The sequence below is a fragment of the Canis lupus genome, chromosome 38, assembly GCF_003254725.2.
Source record: "Canis lupus dingo isolate Sandy chromosome 38, ASM325472v2, whole genome shotgun sequence".
NCBI classification, from domain to species: domain Eukaryota; kingdom Metazoa; phylum Chordata; class Mammalia; order Carnivora; family Canidae; genus Canis; species Canis lupus.
The window spans coordinates 13,985,333-14,008,438 of NC_064280.1; the positions used below are offsets into that span (position 1 = coordinate 13,985,333).

General features: G+C 42.0%; 1 protein-coding gene across 4 annotated transcripts in view; it reads left to right on the plus strand.

Moving 5' to 3' along the window:
- The window catches only part of TGFB2 (transforming growth factor beta 2), an 81,021-nt gene that overhangs the window by 48,829 nt on the left and 9,086 nt on the right, over positions 1 to 23,106 (plus strand). For all 4 annotated transcript variants that reach the window (XM_025420984.3, XM_025420982.3, XM_035711041.2 and 1 more), the window contains one exon: positions 2,869 to 3,032. In XM_025420984.3, coding sequence (XP_025276769.1) covers positions 2,869 to 3,032 — 164 coding nt within the window. The remainder of the gene's footprint in view (positions 1 to 2,868; positions 3,033 to 23,106) is intronic.

Below are 23,106 nucleotides of genomic sequence, written 5' to 3' on the forward strand. Positions count from 1 at the left end.
AGATGACAACAGGGGACAGCTGCAAGGGGCCTTTGGAAGTGGTAGTCAGTTCTTTGGTCAACAGTCTTTATCAAGGGATCTCCTGCTCTCGTGTGCTCGAGCCAGGACGTGGGGGAGGCTGCTGCTTCCTCCTGGCCTACTCCCTTCACTGTGCTTACGAGACCAAAGCGGAGTTGCTGGTGGGGGCTGCTCAGTGGTCATTTCCCCTCGTGCATTAACTCCTTCTGCTTATAAAGCAAGACCTGCCCCCCCAAAAAAGGCAGATTTGTATTATGGGGCATGGAAATAGAAATAGCGGCCCGGGTTCTAATAGCCAGAGGGAGAAGGGCTGCGCGCCAGCGTATAGGGAGCAGAGCAGGACAGCTGCACTTAACCATCAGGCTACTCCTGTAAATATTTGCAAACGCCCCTTCAAAGCTCAAAAGCCTAGGACAGGATCATTGGACGATTTGCTTAGAAGAAGAAGAAACAAAATTGACCTCATGGTCCGAAGCAGCCATAAAAAGAAAGAGTGAGTTTGGGCAGAAGACCAGAAAGGGGAAAAAAAAATTGTTCGAAGTTTAATAAACACAAAGGAGAATAAAAATAAATCTCAAGAGCACTTATTTACAAACTTGATGGAAGGATAAGATTGGGGCGGGTGGGTGTGAAAGATGGGTGTTCGGGGAAGTAGAACTGGCCTGTGTGGGGGTTCCGCCGAATGACGAGGGGAAAACACGAGAGAGATGTTTACTCGTCCTCATGGCAGGAAGCGCACTGAGTTAGCTTTGCTCTTTCAGGATGCTCTTTCAAAGCATGTTTGAAGCTTCTGCTGTCTTAATGGGGAGGCCATGTGAAGAGGAATGCAGCCACTAGGCCTGTGGAAGGTTCTGGCCAAACTAGAGGGTGTAGAAAGCCAGATCCTGGCTCCAGCTTTGCCCCAGCTTCTCTGCCTGGGCATCTGGCCCGTTTTCAGCTGAGCTGGTCAGGCCAGTACCAGCTTGTCCAATCACCTGGGGTGGGCATGTTCCGGAGGAGGGAAAGACAGATTTCTTCCCAGCAGCGACTTTTTCGAATTGCAATGCCAGGGGGCTCCAAAAACCTGGCCACTTGGACGAATGTTTGCCCAAAAACTGTCCACCGACTAATCCACAGTAGTAGTGCATTGGGCCATCGCTGCGTCTGCATGAATACTTCCTTTTCTCTGACACCTGGATGCTTTAGATTTTTGGGGTTTTTATTTTGTTTGTTTGTTTGTTTCGGAGACTCCTGGCTCAGGAGCTACAAAGCTTCCATTCACACAGTCGCTTGTGAAGCAGTCATGGAGCAGAGCTTGGCTTGGAATTCACTGCTTCCCCCTAAGCGGCTTTCTGAGAGTCACAGGACACGGGGAGAGGGATGGGTGAAAGCCCCTTTGAGGGTAAAAAGTGCTGAGCTCTTAAGATCAGCGAATGTTGGTGTGTTCCTAGCATTTTTTTCAGTGTAATCGTCAGGGCACGGATTTCCCAAGAAATCACGAAAGGTATTTATTTCTATTTTAAGATCGGCAAGATGGCTCGTTTATTTAATAAGAAGCTAGTCTTGCCAATAGCCAGATGCCTGAGTCTTTCAAGAGTCCCATTGATGACCAACTATGCAAACAGCGGATAGTTGGTGAATTCCGTGTGTGCAGGGCCCTGTCCTAGGGATGTGGGGGTGGGGGGCAGGAAAACCTGGCAAATACGGTCTCTGCCCTCAAGATTCTTAAAATTTCATGGGGGAAAACAAAATAAACAAACATAATGCAGAAGTAATAAAAACACTTGTAAAAAGCCATAAACAACTGTGAATGATTATGTTGTAATGAAGCTACATAGTTGAGAAGAGGGTAGAGAGTACTGGAGCTACCAGATTTGGATGGAGCATTCCAGAATAATGAGAGAAAGTTTGCAGAAGATTTTGGAAGAGAACTGTAGAAGCATCTGTGACAAGTGGCCTGCCCAGTGTACACGCTCAATGAACGGGTGCTGTATATGAAGCGTGGGGCTAGAATTAGGACGTGCTTTGGTTTTGTTGGCGTAGTTCAGTTGCTTATTCAGAGGCGGTGGCAAATTACTGCAAAACAACAGCAAACCTCGAGCAACCCATGAACTCGAAATTGCTGTGTACTCTCTGCCTCTCTGTGTTTCACATGGCTCAGAGCTGAAGGAATTGGGGCTGATTCTTTCTCTGCGTTAGCCAGGATTCCCTCCCACCAATGGACATTAACCTGAATGAAGAATTTTAAGACTGGACCTGATATAACCCGTATGTGGCTATAGGTTTTTATTCTTCTCTTCGATTCAAATTTTCTCACCCTAACTTAACTGGAGGGTGTATTCGGTCATATGTGTGTGAAAAAGCAAAATAGTGAAGCCAAAAAAGATGCAATGCATGAACCTGGATAGAGTAGAGCATCCAGATGCCAAAACTTCAAGGAAAAAAAATACATGGGCAAACTGCTTGCCATTAGGAGCTATTTTCTTGGCACATCTGATTAAAGTGTATGCAAGCCCGACAGCTCTCTCCAGGCATCAACTGTCACGAACTTGTTCCAATTCATAACCGTCTAGGATTTTCCACTGCTCTGTCAACTTTCAAAGGATAGGGTTAACTACATGCCCTCAGATGGAGTTGGAAGTGGTTTGTTAATCTCTATTAATCTGCTACTCCTGTAACCAAATGCACATGTTTATTTACTTTTTTTTCCCCCTCTGGTTAAATTGTTAATGGTATTAAATTGGCCCTTGGAAACTAAATCGTTCTGTAGATATTTCCCTTATGTTTTCTTGAGACTATCTCATGCTGCATGGTCTTTGTGAGAGAACAATGGATTTTATCATTTTCAATGATTGCCCTAACTTTTTACAGATGCCATCCCGCCCACTTTCTACAGACCCTACTTCAGAATTGTCCGATTTGACGTCTCGGCGATGGAGAAGAATGCATCCAACTTGGTGAAAGCAGAGTTCAGAGTCTTTCGTTTACAGAACCCGAAAGCCAGAGTGCCCGAACAGCGGATCGAACTGTATCAGGTAACTTTTGTGTGGGTTGTTGGGGTGGACGGTTTGAAGTCTTAGGGGAAAATTCTTGCGGCCCATCGTAGATATTCTGAGCTGATACAAACCATTCTGTGCTTTTGCAGTCATGAGAGAGGCTCTCATTTGTTATTACCCTGCCACTGGCCACTTGTTCATTAATTAGTCAGGAAAGGACAACGTTTAGAAGGAAGTGGTGAAGGTCTGAGCACATTTCTGCAGTGACATAAGTTGTTGGAGTACCCACCCTTGGGAGGGATGGCGTCCAAAAGTCCACCCTCTGATCTGGAAAGTCAGACAACGGAGGCCTTCCGATTGTCTTCTCTCTCCCTGTTATTTTCACTCCCTTTTCTTCCTCTCTTTGCTATCTCTTGCCTCTTTGCTAACCTCATTCTCTCTCCTTTCCTTTTTCTGATTCTACTCACTTTCTCCAGCACCCCCTCGCCCCAATTCCCCGCGTGTCCCCGCCCTGCATGATTCCGGGCAGCCCTGACATTTCTTTCATCTCCCTAAAGTACACTTGCTGGGCAGCTGTGTTAAAAGATGATGATGATGATGATGATGATGATGATGCTGAAGTGCCAAGTCACTAACATTTCAGAAGCTTCTTCAAAGCTTCCCAAGTGGATTACAGGGCAGTAGATCATCATTATCTAGAAGCTATGGGAGATGCAGAACCTCAAGCCCTATCCCAGACTCACTGAGTCAGAACACATAGGAGGTAAAAGAGAATCAACATTTTTCACAAAATCTTTGGGTGATTCATAAGCATTTTGAAGCACTGCTCTAAAAGCCCTGAGCCTGGGGAGGGAGGCAGACCCGTGCATGAATAACTTAAGTGTGTCGTGGTGTCATAGGAATGGTGTGTGTAGAGAGCAGATGGAGACATCTGAGCAGGACCTTGAGAAGTATCTGTTAAAACAGGATGAGGGATGGTCATTCTTGGCAGAGGAGCAACCTGTGCAAAAAACACAGCCTTGATGGCACCTGTTGAGGGCCTCAAATAGATGGTGCTCAGGAGAGACTGGAGGTCAGGGGAGACTGGGAGAAGCTTGCCCCTCCAAGGAGAGTGTATGGAGGGAAACTAGAAAGAGTCCAGAATAGACCAGGGAACCACCGTGTGAGAGGAGGAGGCGTGTACGACTTATATGCCAAAAAGGAGGCTTGTTGAGGAAAAGAAAGGCATTGACATCTGTATGCAGAAACTTCTAGTCGTTCTGGATTCTAAACATTTGGAAACCGCAATAATTTGGATGGGAATTTGCTTCGTATTTCTTATGAGAATGGGGACTTAACTATGCAAATAAATGTTGTGTATGAGATTGCAAACAGTAAGTTTTCAAAGTTCTAAAAAAGAGTCTTCAGGTGCTAGTTTACATCTGTGTTTGTGCAAAACAGTTCTTACCTATTAGAATGAATCCCCAAGAACCCCTTCTTGGAGAACCTCAAATCTCAATGCATGTTCTGAGAGCACCTCGAGGGCAGCCATTACTTCCTGTCACCACCTAGGATAGGGTCAGGGTCGGCTTCCTGGGTCCCAGAGGCTTTGTGAAACGTGTTGTAAGTAGTGTCTCCATTAATACTCACAGCTATACTGTGAAACTGGCATGATGAGGCATTCTTTTCTTTTCCAGAATTCACTGAAATATAATTGCAATGTGACATGATATTAGTTTAAGGTGTACAATATAATGATTTGATGTACGCATGTATTGCAAAAGGGTTACCACAATGAGTTCAGTTATCACGCATCACTTCACATAGTTACACTTTTTTTTTTTTTTTTTTGCCCCCATGGTGAGAACTTCTAAGATGTACTCTCTTAGCAACTTCCCAAGATACAATACCGCATTGTTAGCTACAGTCACTGTGCTTACATGAAACCCCCAGGACTTAATCTATCTTATAACTGGAAGTTTGTACCTTTTGACCCCATTCACCCATTGAAGGCATTCTTTCAACTACTGTGTTCGTCCTCCTTTTCATAGAGAAAGACGCTGAGTCAAAGACAAAGTAAGTCGCTGGGCCAGGGTCACACAACTAGGGAATGGCAGGGTGGCCATACAGATCCAGCTGTGGCTCCCAAGTGCTTGCTCCTCCTCACGTGCTGTGCTTTTCCTTCCTCTTTGCCTCAGGATAAGCCAGCATAGAAGAAAAAGTAAGAGAAACTAGGCTAGCCAGAGGGTGGATTGATATTTGGGGGGAAAGCAAAGACTGTGTTCTCTGGAAAAGAAGCTAGATCAAAGGTAGCTAGATATATAATTCAAGGTCATTAAAAAAATAAAAACAAAAACACGATCACATGTTCTCTTTTTTCTTCTTTTTTCAAATTAAATTGCTTTTACATGACTTTGTGTATGGATAATAGCATCATGGAATGTTTCCCTGGCCCCATATCAGTTGTCTGAGAAATTGAAGGCCAGATCTAGAACATGAGATGCTAAGTCACTGTTATTCGTGGGCCCCTGACCCTGTGCTCTGAGGGTGGCCTCTGATAGCAGAATTACTGATCACTTGCCTTAGTCTCAGAGGTCCTCTCCATGCTGGGAAGGGAGGTGTCCCTTGAGGCTGGTAATTTAGAAGACCTCAGTGACTTCTTCCTTAGTGACTTGTTAGTGGATGTGTGCCTTCTCAGAGGTTACTGCTGCACCACCTGTCCCATCATGAGCAGCAAGATCTGCACAGATTGGTGTTCCCAGTTGGAAAAGGTACAACCCAAGATGGAAGCGTATTGTATGAATAGGGTGAGCATAGGAGGAAGCTGGAAGGAGATGATTTTAGAAGGAAAGTAAGGAAGGAAATGACCCCTTATCTATCTGGAGCTCAATGGGGCAGCAGTCTACCCTCCTGAGCTATGACTAGGAAGTAAGTCAGAGACCCCGATCACCCTACCAGAAGACGCAAGGCATACATGTAGCTGAGTTACCAGAAAAGCAACCTTTGGCCCTTTATTCACTTGTGACCAAGTTGATCATCTCTAGGACCACAAGAAATTAGAAGCATTGAATTAGAAGTGGAGGGCTGGAGTTAGACGCTGTGCAGAAGCAGATGCTTTAGACTCAAGATTTTTGCCCGCTTACCTCGATGATGCTAGCTGGGAAAATCAGGTCACAGAATGAATGCAATGCTTACTGTGGACACCCTTTCTAAATCTTACCTTCTTTATGGCTAACCCAGGCCTTAGAGCTCAGGCATCTGACCTGGTTTCCGACATCTGCTGTGGTGTCTTTATTTGGAGTCCCATTTTGGGCTTGTTCTCTGACTTTCCACTTGGCCTCAGCAGACACTTGGTGGTCTAGCCCCAGTACAGAAATTGGTACTTATGATAAGGGCCTTGCGTTCTGAAGGTGAGGCTAAATTATATTCAGGAAACTGAATACATGTAATAAAATTTCAGAGGGTTTTATGTGTCCAAAATTGCTGAAGTGTTACTTTGGAAAAAAAAAAAAAGACTTGGTGCTTAAATGGGGAGATCTTTAGCTACTTGGAAAGCTCCACTATTCAGAACAGAGCATCCAAAGTTTCTAGATGCCCTCTGATTACTGTATTGCTTGACATGCAATTGACATTCCGCTCCCTAGAAGAACGGTAGGATGACTATGAATGGGTTCTCAGGCAGTTCAGATGGTGGAATGGATAATTTATTAGAGTTCCTCAGGGCATTGGTTTTAAGCAGGGGGAGAATGTGTGTACATATGTATGTGCACATGCAAGTTCATGTGTGAGTGCAGGCACTCCCCCAAGTACGGAAGCCCTATAGGAGCTTTTATAAGGACTGCCCACAGTCCCTTTCTATAGATTCTGCTTCTCCCTAGAGAAAAAGAGAGAGAGAGAGAGAGAGAACTGACAGATGTGGTGTGAAAAGGCTCTCATTTCTTTGGGTATGATCATTCTTCATTCTCCATTGGGAATGACACATTTCAGGCAGGGTTTTGGGGTCATTCTGTCCCATAAAATGTATACAAGTACTCTTTCTAGAGCCAGAAGAACAGGCTGGAAAGGCCTAAGAAAGCTTTTCTGTGAGTGAGTTCAGAATTTGTCTTTGTCCAGGGCTGGCCATCTGTTGATTCTCCTTGCCTTGGAACATTAGGACACCCGAACTTCCGTGGAAGTCACATTTAGCTTGGCAAGGGAACTTGAGTTCTCACTGCTCTCTTTTCTCTGCAGAATAGTCTGTCAGAACTTTGATGAATGGTGGTAAATAAAGTCTTACTGTCCTCCTCTCTCTGACTTCTGTTATGTTGATAGACTCTAAATAGCAGATACCGGTATGATAATGGTAGGACTTCAAATATACACGCCAATATTGGAGGGAATATGAGAGAGATAAAGGCCTTTGATAGACGAGGAAAAAGAAGAGGGGAAAAAAAGGGTAAAAATTGAACTTTTTCCACATGGGAATGACCCTTACCATGTTTTTCAAGCTTCATGTCAAAGACAGCCTTTATTGGAATATGATCAGATAAAGCTCCGGTGCTCTGGAAATGCCTTCGAACCTGCAATATTTAAAATAGCTCTCAGCTCATTTGGAAATTTAAACACATCTTTCTTTGATTAACTTGCTCCTATATTTATGATTAAAATCATGCCCAGAGTTATGAGACAGAGAAAATATAGAAGAGAGATAGTCTTCAAAATAAATATCACCAATATGAGCAAGGGCACCTGCCATTTTGAACTGGGGTAAATTCCCAGTTTTACAAGTGAAGAATTGAGGCTCCAGGAAATTATTAACTTATTTAAGGGCCGTCATCACTTCATGGCCCCATGGGACCTCCAACCAATACTTAATGTTAGCTCTATTGACTTCAAAGGACCGTGGAGCTTTCAGATATTTCTAGCTTCCTCTCACTAACTCACTATTTTCACTCTAACTACTCATTTCAAACTTTACCACCTCTAGGATAATAAGACTTGTACCTTTGTGACTGTTTTGACAATCTATTCACTGAATAACAAGTTACCCCTAAATTTCATGGCCTCAAAAACAGTTATATGATACTGTGTCTCAAAAGTACAGTCTTTCTACTAATAGAGATACACCCAAGGTACTTTTAAAGCAAAAGCTGGAGGATCCAGAGAAATACCTCAGAATTCATTTCTTCCAGAAAGGGAGTTGTGAGAATTGGAGGGGGTTGGGCAGCCTGGCATCTTGGTTGGACTCCTTGGGTGGAGCCATCTGTCTGAATCAAGAGATTCCTTTGAGCCCAATAATATTTATAGCAGGGATATCTGAGTAAATCAGGTTGAGATTGGAACAGGTTTGGTTAATTAATATATAGAGCATTTTCTTTAATCATGCTGGAACACTACTTGTATTGTGTTTCAATGTGTGTAGTAACATCCTGGGATTTGATGATCATATCTTTGCTCTCTGTTCACCGTTTATGAAGCAACATAGTGGAGGGTTCAATGGCATGAGCATTGTGAACCAAGTTTTCTTAATAATTCCTGATTAGCCTGGTGTTTATTGTAAGGGTGAAATGAAACAATGTCTCCAGCTGCCAGATGGGGAGTGGGCACTCCGCATATACTAGTTCCCTTCCTTCCATGTCCTCTCTTAGATTTTGGCTTCTAAGTCTTTGATTCCTCTAAGAGAAAGAGCCCTCTAGACAGTTATCTGCCAAAGTCAGTTGTCAGATTATTTTTAAGATTAATGTATTAGTTTCAGACCAGTAATAAAATCATGCAAAATAACTCATTGGGAGATAATGTGATGTAATGGGTTCATTCATCATAAAGCATCAGGAGGAAAATGTTATCTTCTTGCATGGTGCTGGTATGAGGCCACTAGTGTCGGTGGCAGAGGGCTTGGGAGACTATAATCTGCTGATGGGTCCTTGTTAGTCAGTAGAAGATAAATGTGCTGAGATGAAATAAGCTCAAGTGGGTTTCAGAGGAATCTTTCTCTCTATCTATTATCTATCTATCTATCTATCTATCTATCTATCTATCTATCTATTATCTATCTATCTATCTATCTATCTATCTATCTAAAATCTCTGCAACAGATTTAAACTTTGCACACCCCCGAGGCTTTACAGTGAAAATTGTAACATTGTAAGGTTGATGGCCTAGCCTACTTTTGAAGGGACTCTAATGCTGCAAAATGAAGGGTGAAGTTCCCGTCATCGTAGAGAACACAACACGAATGGGGTTAATAAAAACTGCCGCCATTTCCGGACCCCAAATACATGCATGTGCACATGTGCATATGCACACACACACACACACAGAGTTCAGTTTTCATTTCTCATGTTGCCCAAGGGTGTGTAAAATAAAAAGGGGTCAGCCAAAAAAACTGTCTGTTAAATTAGACTTGCAAAAAGTGGTGCCGAAAAAAAAAAATTATACTGGGCTCCTGTTGTACAGAATTTTACAGCATACAGTCCCCTTAATGCTGATCCTGACTCCGGCGCCACATTGGAGACACACCGTATAGTAACCCCCTTAAAAAAAAAAAAAAAAAAAAAAGCCATGAGGTATATATAATAAACACTTTGTTTGCACAAGGCTATTAATATCTCAGGTTTTTTTTTCAAACTGATCAAATGACAGGCTTGCCTCATAAGGAAGTCGGATCGTTATCATTTACATTAAGTGATGATGTTACCAAGTGTCTGTTACCCTTGTGGGCAGACGGGACCCCAAAAGTAGTATGAACAGTAGTCCTTCCCCAATGTATTCAAAGAAATGTTGATAGTCCTTCAACAGTAACTAATAATTCCATGTTCTTTTTGTGTGATACGATTGTGTAACGATATCAGTAACTATCACTAACACACGGTATGCACAGGATGCTAGGGACCGCTTTAAGTGCTTTATGTAGATTGATTCATTCAATCCTTACAATAACCCTATGAAGTGGCTTCTTAGCTGCATCTTACAAACCAGGAGACTGAGGCACAGAGAATTAAGTAACGCCCAGGCCATGCAGAGGCAGAATTAGAACCCAGGCAGTCTGGCCCCAGTGGCCATGCTCTAGAGCACTTGCCCACACTAGTAGGAAGAACGCAGGCTCTGGAGTGGGGCCAGGATGAGCTCAAGCTGTGGTCTTGCCCCCCTGGAGAGTCTAAGGAAGTCACGTCACTGAGCCGATTTCCACGTCAGTAAACTGTGGGTAAAGACACCCACTTGGCCAGGACTTTGTAAAGCAAAGAGAGAATGCATGGAAACTCCTAGCACAATGTAGTTCTACTCAATGGTTACTATTATTATTATTATTATTATTATTATTATTATTTCCAAAGCATGGAGTTTGAACTTTTATAAGAAACAGTCTCTTTAATGTATGCTCTGCTCAAAATCTCCTAGAAATGAACCCCTCTCCTCCCCCTCCCCGACCTCCATTGCTGCAGGGTCAGGTTTTCAGTGGCTGAACCAGGAGTTCACTTCAGAGCCTCCTGAAATACTATTTTCACCTCAATTCTGCTCCTGGCCATCTCACTCAGTTGCCGATGAGCAGCTCCAGGCAGGAAAGAAGAGAATCTTTGCAGGGTGGCCGGGCAGAGGGCTGGCTTCATCTTCCACCTCTCCTTATTTATCAGCTATTTGGCCTTACAAATCACTCATGTCTCTGAGCCTCAGTTTTTCATCATAAAATGGAGATAATGGTTCTTGTCTAGCGAGTCACTGGGAGGAGGATGCACGTGAAGTGTCTGGCCTGTCGGATGCACGAGGAGTGCACTATTGTCAGGGTTTTGCTTATCATCTAGAGCATGGTTTATATTTCCCCTAGAGGTGGCCTGTGATTATAAAACCACTCTGTGATTTTGTCAGGCATCTCTGATCGGACGAGGGCTCCACTGCTGTCTTTTTACCTCATCCTCTGCTCCTGTCACTACCTCTTCCCACTTCCCCACCACACAAATAAGCGTGATATACGCTTGATTTTAATAAGGCTCCACTTTAAAAAACTGTTAACGTACGCTAACTCTACTATAACCTCCACCAGGTAGGCCAAAATTGTTCCGAGGGAGGATGTAGATTTATTTCTTGATACCAACAGTGCTCAGAATTTTTTTTTTTTTTTTTTTTTGGAACTTCTGTTCTAGAACCATGTTCAGAACCTACCAATACATAGTTGGGAATATCCTTCAGTGGAAAACAAATCCGAGCTTCTGAAAGGTAGTGTTAATTTTCAAAAACTGCCAGAGTTCTAGTGAAGAGGAAATTGAAAAGTAATTAATTTTCCTACATGATAGCTGCTTTTAAAAGATAGATATGAAGTCCAGCTGCTTCTCATCTCTACTGCTACTACCCTCGTCCCAGTGGTTTTTGCCTCTTGCTTTTGCGGTGGCCTCCTGGCTGGTCTGGCTGTTGCCCCCTGGGCCCCTTAGAGTGTGTGTGAGAGTGAGTCCTGCTAAGATATTGGGCAGATCTAAATGCCCCTGTTCAAAGTCCTGGGATGGCTTCTCACCTCACTTCGCCTAGGAGCCAAAGTCCTTACTGTGTCTGGACCTGTTTCTCGCTAGCCCTCCAGCGCCCCAGCCTGACTTCACTCACTCAGGTGCCTCCCCCATACTGGCCTCCTTGCTACACCTCAAACACCTGCATCCGCTTCCTCCTAAAGCCTGTGGCTACTGTGCCCTCCTCCCACGTTCTCCTTCCTGCTCTCTTCATGCCCCTACGTGCTTCCTCGGATGTCACCCGCTTAGAGAGGCCTTCGTGGTCACCCTAACATCTCAGAGCCCCTCTTCCCAAATTTCCTACCCCCACTCTCCACTGCACACTTCCCCTCCACACCCTCGATCATTTTGCCTACTTGATCTTCCATTCCACCTCTATCTGGTTTATAGTCTCACCTCCACCGCTTAGGGACAAATTCCTGGAATGGTGCCTGGTGCGTAGTGAGTGTTCAACAAATGTTTTCCAGTGAATTTAAGAAACATTTCAAAATCAGATTCAAGTACAAGGAAATGTTGTGAAATAAGTGTGTAATTCACGGGGGTACTCTTTTGAGAAATCTCTTCATTTATTTGGGTTTGGAAATTTTGCTACATCAGTTTTAATGATGTCTAACTATTGATAAAGAAAGAAACATATATCTGCCCATTTTTTTGTTACTTATTCAAAACTAGTGCTGGTTCAGTGGATAATAACGATGTAAGTAAAAAAAAAAAAGAAAAAAGAAAAAAGAAAATTACGTAAGAGATTCATGAAACTGATATTCTTAGGTAACCCGTAAACTCTCTCTGTTTGCAGAAAACCCAGGCTCATTACTTTATTTTTTGACTCATTGCTTTATAATCTCACCCCCTAAATTCAAGTTCTCAGCTGAATATAAGAAGGGACTTAAATTGTAATGTGGGCCATATGTGTTACTGGTAGCCAGGAAGTAGGAAAGGGTGTTGGAAGTGTGGTTTTCAAGTATGTATGTGTTGGTGTCGAGTCAGAGTAGACTTGGAAAGGAAGATCAATTAAGAAAATCAGAAGATCCGGCCCCAGAGGGCTTATAGTCTTATTGGGGAGGCTCCTTCCTCCCATAGCAGGAAACAAGTGGAATTACCAAAATCCATCATACTCGGCTGTGTGGTCCAGCCTCAACGACTGACGTAACTTGAGGTCTTGACTTAGTTTCCCTTCAAATGCTGTCATCAAATGTCGTACTACACACATCTCCCTCTTGCCTGTACTGATGCGACTTTTGTGCAGTTGACTCTTTTTCTCTGCTCTGTGATTTATCTGTGATGGTCTTATGAATGCTATTGAGCTGTGACATCTGAGAGACTTGTTGTTCACACAAAGGACTCCTTCATCCCTCAAACCTGTGGAAATGCATTTACTGGTTTATGCGTATGTGCAGTCAGCATAAAGGCCCATCTGTAGAGAATGAAAAAAAAAATGGAAGGAAACAATAGAGAATTATAAGGTGTTTTCATCACAGAGGAAAGGCTTTCCTCTGTGTGTGTGTGTGTGTGTGCGCGCGCTTAGCTTGAAGACATATCTGGTGACATTTCCATAAAGGTCATTAAAGATCTATATATGCCATTCTTTATCATAATTGCACACGGATATGTGTAATACAGGAACTCTGTACTCTAAAGAGAAAGTCTTAATATAGTGACATAATAAGGTAGATATCTGAGCTCCAGAGAGACTGTATTTTTATGGGTGTCTTTCTTTTGAAGCTGATATGTACTCCATGGGAGTCTACTATGCAGGCCCTCTCGAAGCTCTCGTGAGATATACATTACTGTGGCCTCTTAGAGGGATGCGATTTCAAAGGAGCCAGGGCAATTACAAGCCAGGGCGATGGGAGAAGCAAGATAAGTATTGGGTCTGTTAAGCCACTTCTGAAGGATAATCAGGCAGTGTGCTGGTTTGTTAAGCACCCCTAAAGTGACCCAGTGTTGTTCACGGAGGCTGCATTCAGCAGGAACAGAGGGGTACATTTACGCCTCAGAGGGAAGAAAAGCCATTTCACCTACTTCTCATTCTCCGTAAAGCCCCCTACTTTCTGATACCTGAAAATTCCTTTCTTGCTTTTTCTCTCTTATTTTCTTTCCACAGTGAAATATATTAAACAGAAAGGGTAAAATACAGTAGAGGGTTGTTTACACTGATCATTTTTTCCATCCTCCTTGAGATATACATATATATGATATATATATGCGTGCACATATACATACAACACACACACACACGCGCATACATAATCTCTATGATGTGTGTGCATAAAATTCCAAGAAAGAGTTTTTGTCGATCACTATAAAAGATGGATTGTTCAAGCTTATTTGTCACTTGATTGTGTGAGTCTTTCTAATGATGTCTGTAAGTCAACAAGCATTTACCAGGAAGGAACTGTGCAGATTCAGTGGAAAAGACTTTGTGAAAGAATAAGAAAGAGCCAGAACGTTCTTTGCTTGGAAGGACTTCATGGTCAGGACATTTAGAACATACTCAGCCCACTGTAACCTATGAACACCTATTGTTATAGTTTGAATTGTGTTCTCTCGAGAAAAGATATGTTAAGGTCCTATTCCCCAGTACCTCAGGATATGACCTTTTCTGGAAATAGAGTCATTTATTGTAGATAAAATCAGAAGGAAGACCCCTAATCCTGTATGATCTGTGTCCTTATAAGAAGATGACCGTGTGAAGACAGAGGCAGAGACTGCAGTTAGGTAGCTTCCAACCAATGCATGCCAGAGATGGCCAGCAAAACACCAGATGCTGGGAGAGGCGAGGAAGGATCCCCCTCTGGAGGCTTCCCAGGAAGCATGACCCAGCCAACACCTTGATTTCTGACTTCTTGCCCCCAGAATGACGAGAGAGTACATTTCTGCCTTTAAGCCACCCAGTTTGTGGTGCTTCGCTCAGGCAGCCCCTGGGAGTCTAACACACTTTCTGAGAAAACTCTAAGTTCAAGGTTGTGGTGCTTAGGACAGATAAAGGAGCCCCACAGAGAAAGGAAGAAGCCATTTATGTGTTCTCTTTTGTAATGAGCCAGCACATTGCTGTGATCTGGACTGTGTTCTCACACTGCACAGTACTCTTGCCCCAGCCTTTCAGATGGTACTAGTTACCTTTTCACCCTGTTGATTGTTATCTCCTTGCTCCAGGTGAAACCCTAGTTCAGTGACCTCACTGTGCCCTTGTGAACACAGGGCTTTACATCGTTGTTGAGAGTCTGAGTTCTCTTACTAGAGCGTGGACTCTTTTAGGAACAGGGGCCATCCTATTGTCCTGGACAGAAGGGCAATGCCTTGCTCACAAGTGTTTAGTATCCATTGAACTAAACCAGAGGAAGTGAGCTATGAGATAAATTGGAACAGATGAATAAATGAGGAGTCAGACACGTAGCAGATGCCCAGGAATTATCCAACAAATGAATGAATGGCTAAACCAAAGAGCTGACCATACTAAATATTTTAGAACACGTAGGTTGGTTTCGGTTTTGGTTTTTGTCATGTGGGCAAAAGGCCCCTCCACAGTCAGTACAAGTGCTATGCTGGAGAATCACTAGTTCCTAGTTCCTCCGGTAGATAAGCCAAAAAACACCTTCACGAGTGCGCTCTGGTTGTCTGTTCACAGGAGAGAAAATGTTGATATTAGCAAGATTTCAACCCCAGAGAGTCAAATCTCTAAAATTAAATCAGTGACTATGTGTCAGCTGACTAGAGTACAGGGATTATGGAGATGTAGATAAGTCTATGTTTTCCTCTATTTTTTAGGAGTTTGCTATTCCCTTGGGAGAAATGGACATCTACACACATGGGGATTACCCCTGAGGCCACTGTGTGCAAGGAAGGGGCCGGATGCTTGACAAACACAGTATTGCTGAGGGACTGGGACAAGAAAACTGATTTCAGAGTGAAAGCAACCATTTCACTGAAAAGGCTGGGCTGAAGGATGGGAAGGCTTTTTGTTATTGTTAAGTTTGTTTCTGTTTTTAAATAAAAATTGTGAGAGTGGGGAAGGGATTCTGATAGGGATACTTGTCTGAAAGCAGAGGTGGGACATGGAATATAAGTTTCAGGGGTAGCATTTAGATTAGTTTCCTAGGAATGAGAGGTGAGTTGAGGATGATAGATTGGTGGCAAATTGTGTCTGAAATACTAAACTATGGAATCTGGAGTTTATTCACTAGACAGTAGAAGCCTCTGGAAGATTTTGACCAGATAAGGAACGTAATTATGATAATAACTCATGTTTATTGAATAGCAGCCACGTGATAGATGCTTTTCCCTACATGTGCATTATTTTATTCTCTTAACATAGAAAGTGGGTTTTATTAATGCATTTCATAAATAGGAAAATCACAGATCCAGTAAGTGATAGTTTATGTTTGCCTGATTTCAGAGCCTATGCAACTTTTTGCTACATTAATGGTTTCCAAAGGCACTTGGCAAACCCTAGGGGGTTCTTCAAAGAAACCTGAGTGACTTGTACTGTCAGTTGGTGAAGATGGGTGAGACTCCTAGCCTCAACCGGGCCTCATGCCTCACACTAGTCAAGTTCTACTTTTTTCTGCTGTATACAACATAATCACAGAGCACAGAGTGCTGATGAAAGGAACAGGGCCAACAAGGAAAGAAGGACCCAAGGATCCAGCAACAGGTTACGGTTTGGACCCTGGGTGATTTAACAGTTATCAACACCCTGGCACAGGGCACAGTTGCTGGTACAATCTGGCTGAGAAGGATAGCATATATGTTGAGCAGCAAACATGATTTGGAGAGATCCCAAAAGGCTAAAAACCCAAGGTCAGGGTCAAATAAGAAGTTCAAAATTAACAGAGATAATGTGTAATTTGCATTTGGGTTCAAAAATAAATTGCATATAGACGAGAGAGTTGGTTCTCAGAGTCGATCAGCAGCTTGTGCATCACCTAGGAATCTGTTAGATATGTAAATTCTTGGGCCCCAATCTCATCCCTATTAGACCAGAAAGGCTGGGGGGCTGGGGCTCAGCAATCTGTGTTGTATTTAATAAGCCCTCCAGATGTTTCTGACGCACACTGCAGTTAGAGAACCACACAGCTAGATAAACCAACCTTCCCTTCCCTCTTTGCCTCCCTTCGTCTCTTTCTCTTCAGTCCATGTCATTCCAGAAAGGATTTGGGATGGAAAATCTGACTTCACAGTTTCTGTCAGGACAAAGGTTTTATTTTATAAAAAGTTTACTATGACTCAATGGTGTGATGTGGCTGCTGCCAAAAAGTAAATAGTTTGCATTAAAAATAGTGACCAGAACAAGGGAAGCCATAGCTCCTTGTTTCCACATGTGGCACATTCTGGAATACTCTCCACATTCTGTGAGGCAGCATCTGAATGTGGTGAGGACATCATTGTAAGAGAAACATCGGAAAGGGGCTTGACAAGGGTGGTGAAGCACTTCAGACCTTGTCCTGAAGGAAGCAGTTAAGAGAAGTCGCCTCCTATGATTGGGGCCTGACATAGAAAAAAGAAAGAGAATTTTCTCTCTAGTGCCAGAGAACAAAACACTTTACGGGGGAAGCCCTCTCCACCGGAATGAAGAGGGCAAGAGGTTAGTCCAGACTTTCCTACAGCGCTGTGGTCACCCAGGTAAGTATTTCAGGCTTCTTTCCCTTTGGCTACAGACTGTAGGTGATGAGGGCCTTGATGTCTACCCTACAGGGTTTTTGCGAAGACCAAAACACATGAAAATGTGCAAATATTTGAAAAAACAGAAATGATAGTATGAATATGAAGCCGTGATATGACTGTTGAGTAAGACTGATGGAGATTTTAAGTCCAAGGTAAAGAAGGATTACAACATACAAATTATTCAGAAGTGAGAGGGCCTTTCTCAAGAAGTAGTGAGTCCACTGTCTAGAGAAGTCTTCAGATGGAGACACAGATCTGAATGAATGAACTGCATGGGTTGGAGCAGATGGCCTTCTAGAGCCTCTCTAACACTGATGCTTCCTGAGAGTGAAGTTAAGGAATATGGGGTCAGGCACCTCTGAGAAGAGAGTGCTCAGGGCCAGCAGAGTAAATGCTTAATTCGGCATTTGCTAATCACTCTGTGCCTGTAACCACAAACATTTAAATGCATTTAAATGTTAAGTACATTAAAAACATTAAATGCATTTAAAACCAACAACTAGTTAACCCAGTGTCGTGTTTTTTTTTTTTTTTCTCTACAGCTTTATTGTTAAATTTACCTTTGCAATAGAAATCTGGTTGAAATGGCCCCCTGGTTTTCCTGTAGGTCCGTTGATGCCTGAATATGCCAAGTAAAATAGAATTCCTAATACTTCCTTATACCTCTTTGCAATGCCTCATAGGAGAGGAATCGGTATCACCCTCGGTGTCTAAGGCAAATCCTGAGTTGATTTACAACATTATTCCTTCAAGACTAAGATTTCCTCTGGCTATAATTTTGCATCTAGTTTTCTGTTTCTTTCTTTCTTTCTTTCTTTCTTTTTTTTTTTTTTTGGCCCCAACTATTGGGTAACATCAGTGACTTTTGCCTAGATCCACTCCTGATTGGCTGCTTTCCAGTGGCAGAGAGATGAATGGATCCTTTTGTGTAGGGAGTTTTGTAATTCAGTGAAGAGTTTAGAGCCTTGCCAAAGGCGGTATGTGGGTATTTTGCACGTATTATAGATAATGTGTGTATATCAATAATGTAATGAAGGTAACATTCATACCGCTGTGGGTGGTAGCTAAGCGAGAGGCAGCTAAATTTCATTTTCAGTATGTTAGAAGCTCTCCTTTCTAATTCAATCAGAAACAGTTGTTGGTCTGTTATTTAAAGAAAAAAGTCAAAGCAGAGGATTATAGAAACAGGAGTGAATGAGTGAGAGAGGGAAATAAGTATTTTAACTTAAAACATATATGTGTATAAATATGCGTTTATATACACAAAGACACACACACATGCGCACAAACACATACACAATTTACATGCTGAGTGTTTTATAAAAGGCCAAGGATTTTTCTTTGACTGTGGCTCTGCCTATTGCCAATCCATGTTGTATTTTTGGCATGAAACATATCCATTATGCACCATCTACAATTTCTAGTTTTTCATTTCTTTGAAGAACAAAGAAGTTTCAGGACAAATTATTGAGCAACCTGTGTGCAGGATCTTTCTAAGGTTGTTTTTTGTTTGTTTGTTTTGACATTTTATTTATTTATTTATTTATTATTTATTTATTTAGCAAGTGGAGGGAAGAGCATAGGAAGAGGGAGAGAAAGGGAGAGGGAGAGACTCCCATGCAGACTCCACGCTGAGCATAGAGCCTGACATGGGGCTCGATCTCCGGATCCTGAGATCATGACCTGAGCTGAAATCAAGAGTTGTACGCTTAACCAACTGAGCCAGCCAGGCACCCCAGGATCCTTCTAGGTTTCTATCATATTATTCCTTTTGTTATTTCTTCTATAGCTGTTTCTCTAACATCTAAAATTAGGAAAAGATTTCGTTGTGGCAAAATATATGTAAGTGTAGCCCGTTAACCCTTTTTAAAGCATTGGATTCAGTGGTGTTAAGGACATTCACAATGTCATACAACCACTAGCACTCATTATTTCCAGAAATTTCCCATCACCCCAAACAGAAATTCTGCACCCATTAAATAGTAACTTGCCATTTTCCCTACCTCCCACCCCTGGTAACTTCTATTCTACTTTCTCCCTCTATGAATTTGCCTACTCTAGGTGCCTCATGGAAGTGAAATCCTGTAATATTTGTCCCTTTGTGTCTGGCTTATTTCACTTAGCATAATATCTTCAGGATTCATCCATGTTGTTATATGTGTCAGAATTTCATTCGTTTTTATGGCCAAATAATAGTCTGTTGTGGGTATATAGTACATTTTATTTATAGTGTTTATATATATACTGATGAACACTTAAGGTGTTTTTACTTTTCAGCTATTGTAATGTTGCTATGAACATTGGGGCACAAATATCTCTTGAGTCCCTGCTTTCAGTTCCTTTGGTTATATACCTAGGAATGGAATCGCTGAATCAAATGGTAATTCTATGTATACCTTTTTGAGGAAGTACCAAACTGTTTTAAAAAAAATGTTTTTTTTTAAGCAGCTTGTCTGTATTGAAGACTTTCCAAAGCATTCAACTTGATTTTCACAGAAGCAACAGTTCTCTTTACTTTTGGGCCTGCATTTCATCATTTCTAGATTATTTGATTCCCCTGGATATCAAGTCCAACTATCATACAAAGGTTTAGAAACATAGACAATGGATACTTGCTAAGCATACAATTCAACTGGTAAGACCAGAAGTTCTCAGAACATACTAGAGAGTTGCTTTCCAGCAATGAACCCCAGCATAAGCCAATATATATTACAGAACAAATGGGGAATCATGGTTAATCTGGCTGTTAAATGAAACCCAGGTATGAGAGCTTCCAGTGTTCAACTAAACTATCTTTGTCATGATACAATGTATAGAGGAATTTAGTGGTGACTTTGGCTCTAGAAAAAATATAACAGCTGGATACTCAAAACTGTTCCCATCCAATACACTCGTTGGGAGACTGAAGAAAGATGACGGCAAAGGCTGAAATGGAGTGGGAAGTTGACTGATCTAATCATTTTTGTGTAAACTCTTGACTTCGGGAAAGTCCTAATCAATAATAGCAGTGGGTTGATTTTCTTCCCTTCCAGTTTAATTTTGTGTGGGTAATGAATGGAAGATAAACTGGGAATAGGGAGGTTGTGCCTATTCTTAAAAAGAAGATACCTTTCAAGTTAAGATTTCAGACTCTGAGATGTGATTAGAAGGCTTTCTAGCCAGTTCTGAAACACCACCACGAAGCTGTAGGAGGAGTACTTTAATATAGCATCATTCATCCTAGTTAGTGACCCAAGTGATTAAAGGTTTGGGAAATTGCCCCTCTAAATATGGGCTAACGGAACAGGGTTTATTTAGCTTAGAGAGAGAGAGCAGGCATGCTGAGGGGGACTTAATAATAGTCTCCAAGCGTATGAGGGATAGTCTATGAGTGATGGAAGGCAGCTGTTTCCTGTTTCCACTAAGGACTTGGTAAGAAAGGAGTTCAATTGCAACAAGTGAGTTTAAGAAGTCCTTGGCCATAAAGTCTGAGGCAGCAAACCCACAAGACCAAAGCCACCACACTGTTTCAGAATTGTTCAGCTAGAACTGGCTGTCATTCTTGGGTGGTTTCAATTGGCTTGTTCTTGAACTTGCGAAAAGACACAGAGGACCTATCAGTCATGTGAGAATGTGAAGTTGTCCACTGTCAGAACCTACTGGTGTTTTGGGACCAAAGAAGCACTTATTAGAAAATGAGATTTAAGAGAGAAACTTTCAGAATCTTTTTGCTCCCTTTCAATCTGCTTTTAAAGCAAGACCATCTAGATTTACCCATTTGCTCTGAAGAATGTCCATAGATTTGTTGGTATGTGTGTTTTCTGCCCATTTGGTCAATATGTCATTCAAAAAAAATTCTGTGTCTTCAGGGATTTGTATCAGAGATAGATGTCTTAGATAAGATGTGTTATGTATCAATTTATATATGTACAAAATATGTATTAATACAACAATGAAAGCAATGTTTTGTTCTAGATGTTGTGTCTAAGTGTTAAGGATATAAAGATGAATAAGACATACACTGTACTGGTTAGGAGTGAAGCCAATATAAAAGCATCATGAAATAATGTATCATTATAGGAGGTCCACCGAGGGGAGGAAATTTAAAATTAAAAAAATGAGTTCTGGATTTGCTACTAATTTTTAAGCAGTAAAGCAGATGGAAATGCCTGAAAACGTCTCACATATTGTATTATCATGGTTATCCTAGGTTAGGTTAATTATACCCATTTTTATGAATTGGATCCGTGGTATCTTATTTGCCCAACTGGAAGTGTTTTCAAGGAAAGGTTTGATTTACAGAGGATTGGACTGCTGTTAAGCTGTGTCTTAAAAGTTATAGGTTTATGGGATGCCTGGGTGGCTCAGTGGTTGAGCATCTGCCTTCAGCCCAGGGCATGATCCAGGAATCCTGGGATTGAGTCCCACATTGGGCTCTTTGCACGGAGCCTGCTTCTCCCTCTGCCTCTGTCTCTGCCTCTCTCTCTGTGTCTCTCATGAATAAATAAATAACATCTCAAAAAAATTTAAAAAATAAAGTTATAGGTTTATGTCAGCATTAACTATGTTTAATCGACTTGTTCTATTTCCATCTGGTACCAACATTTATTTTTATCTTATTAAAAAACCTTTGCTTCTGTCACTGAATGTTTTTTGTCATCTAGAAGAGGGTAAGGATGAATTATGATTCAAATCTGACTCCTGTAACTCTCTGGCCTTCAAAATCCAGCACTGAAGTGGGAAAATTAGAGGATTGCTTTGAATCCTCTCTCCATACGTGTTCACCATGAGGCACTGCGTGAGTTACTGAACCTCCCTGAGTCTCAGTTTCCTTAATCTACTTTATAGGAATGTTTTGAGGATTAAATTAAATGAAATAATGTGTGCCAAACCCAGAGCCCAGCATGCCCAGCCCTCGGGCCATGTTTACTTGCTTCCCTTAATTCACAAAGAACATCTCTTGCCTGTGGTGGAATCATGATTGCCTCTAGATTGTCTCCAGTTAGTGGAGTTTGTTAAACCTCGAGGGTAAGACTATAGAGTAGGTTTTGTCTAAAATTCGCTGAGAGCCCCCCAAAGGTCCACTGGAGGAATCTCTTTCTAAACTGACATAATCCAGAAAAAAGCCGACCATGATGCCAGATGTTTTAGGAAGCATTTGTTGCTAAATTACCTGAAACAAATCATGTACACACATGGAAGAAAAGTGCATTTTAAAATCAGCAGGAAAGCTGTGCATTTTTGTTTTGCGAGGTTTAAAGGAGAGCACATAAATCTTCAAGATATTCAGATAGTCATTTCATAGACACTGATTAAAGTGAGTGCCATGCTTGGGAATGGCATCAAATCGAAGACAAGATCACTGCCCCAGGGAAGCTTCCGAACTTGTTGGAGAGACCAACCCATATGTATGACATGAGAACGGAATAGTTAAGACTCGACATCAGGAAGAGCAGTACAAGCCCCTCAGTACGGAGGGAAGGCAAGATACGGGTTTGGTAGGGATTCGATAGAGTTCAGGAGACTTGAGATCTTGGCTTGACCGGTTCATAAAACAGTATCATTTAAAGACACTCAGAATTTTTAAAAACTACCTAAAGCATGCACTTCCTATAGAAACCCAAGAACATACTACAGTTGGTCTTTATATATTTGAAATAAATGAATCCTTCTAAAGTCTCAGTGTTCAGGCTGATTTGCTTTCAGACTCTCACTACACACTGTGCCAGACTGCTCCTGCCCAAATTCATTCTTCGTCTGTGGGATATGGAATATCTTCATAAATCATAACAAGTCACATTGAGAGTAAAAGTCCCAGCTAGAGACTTACCTCAAAAGCTGAGGCGTGCCACATGTATTAATGTTGGTGGATTTAGGAACCCGGGTTAGGACCTTTTTCTCTTTATTAGAAGGAGATTTATAACCCAGGGCCTTCAGAGGGTGAGAATGGGTCCTCTGAACTGGCCTACTCCTCCTGTCCCTCCCCAGCTCCCAGCTCTCCAGATTTGAAAAAGTGGAGA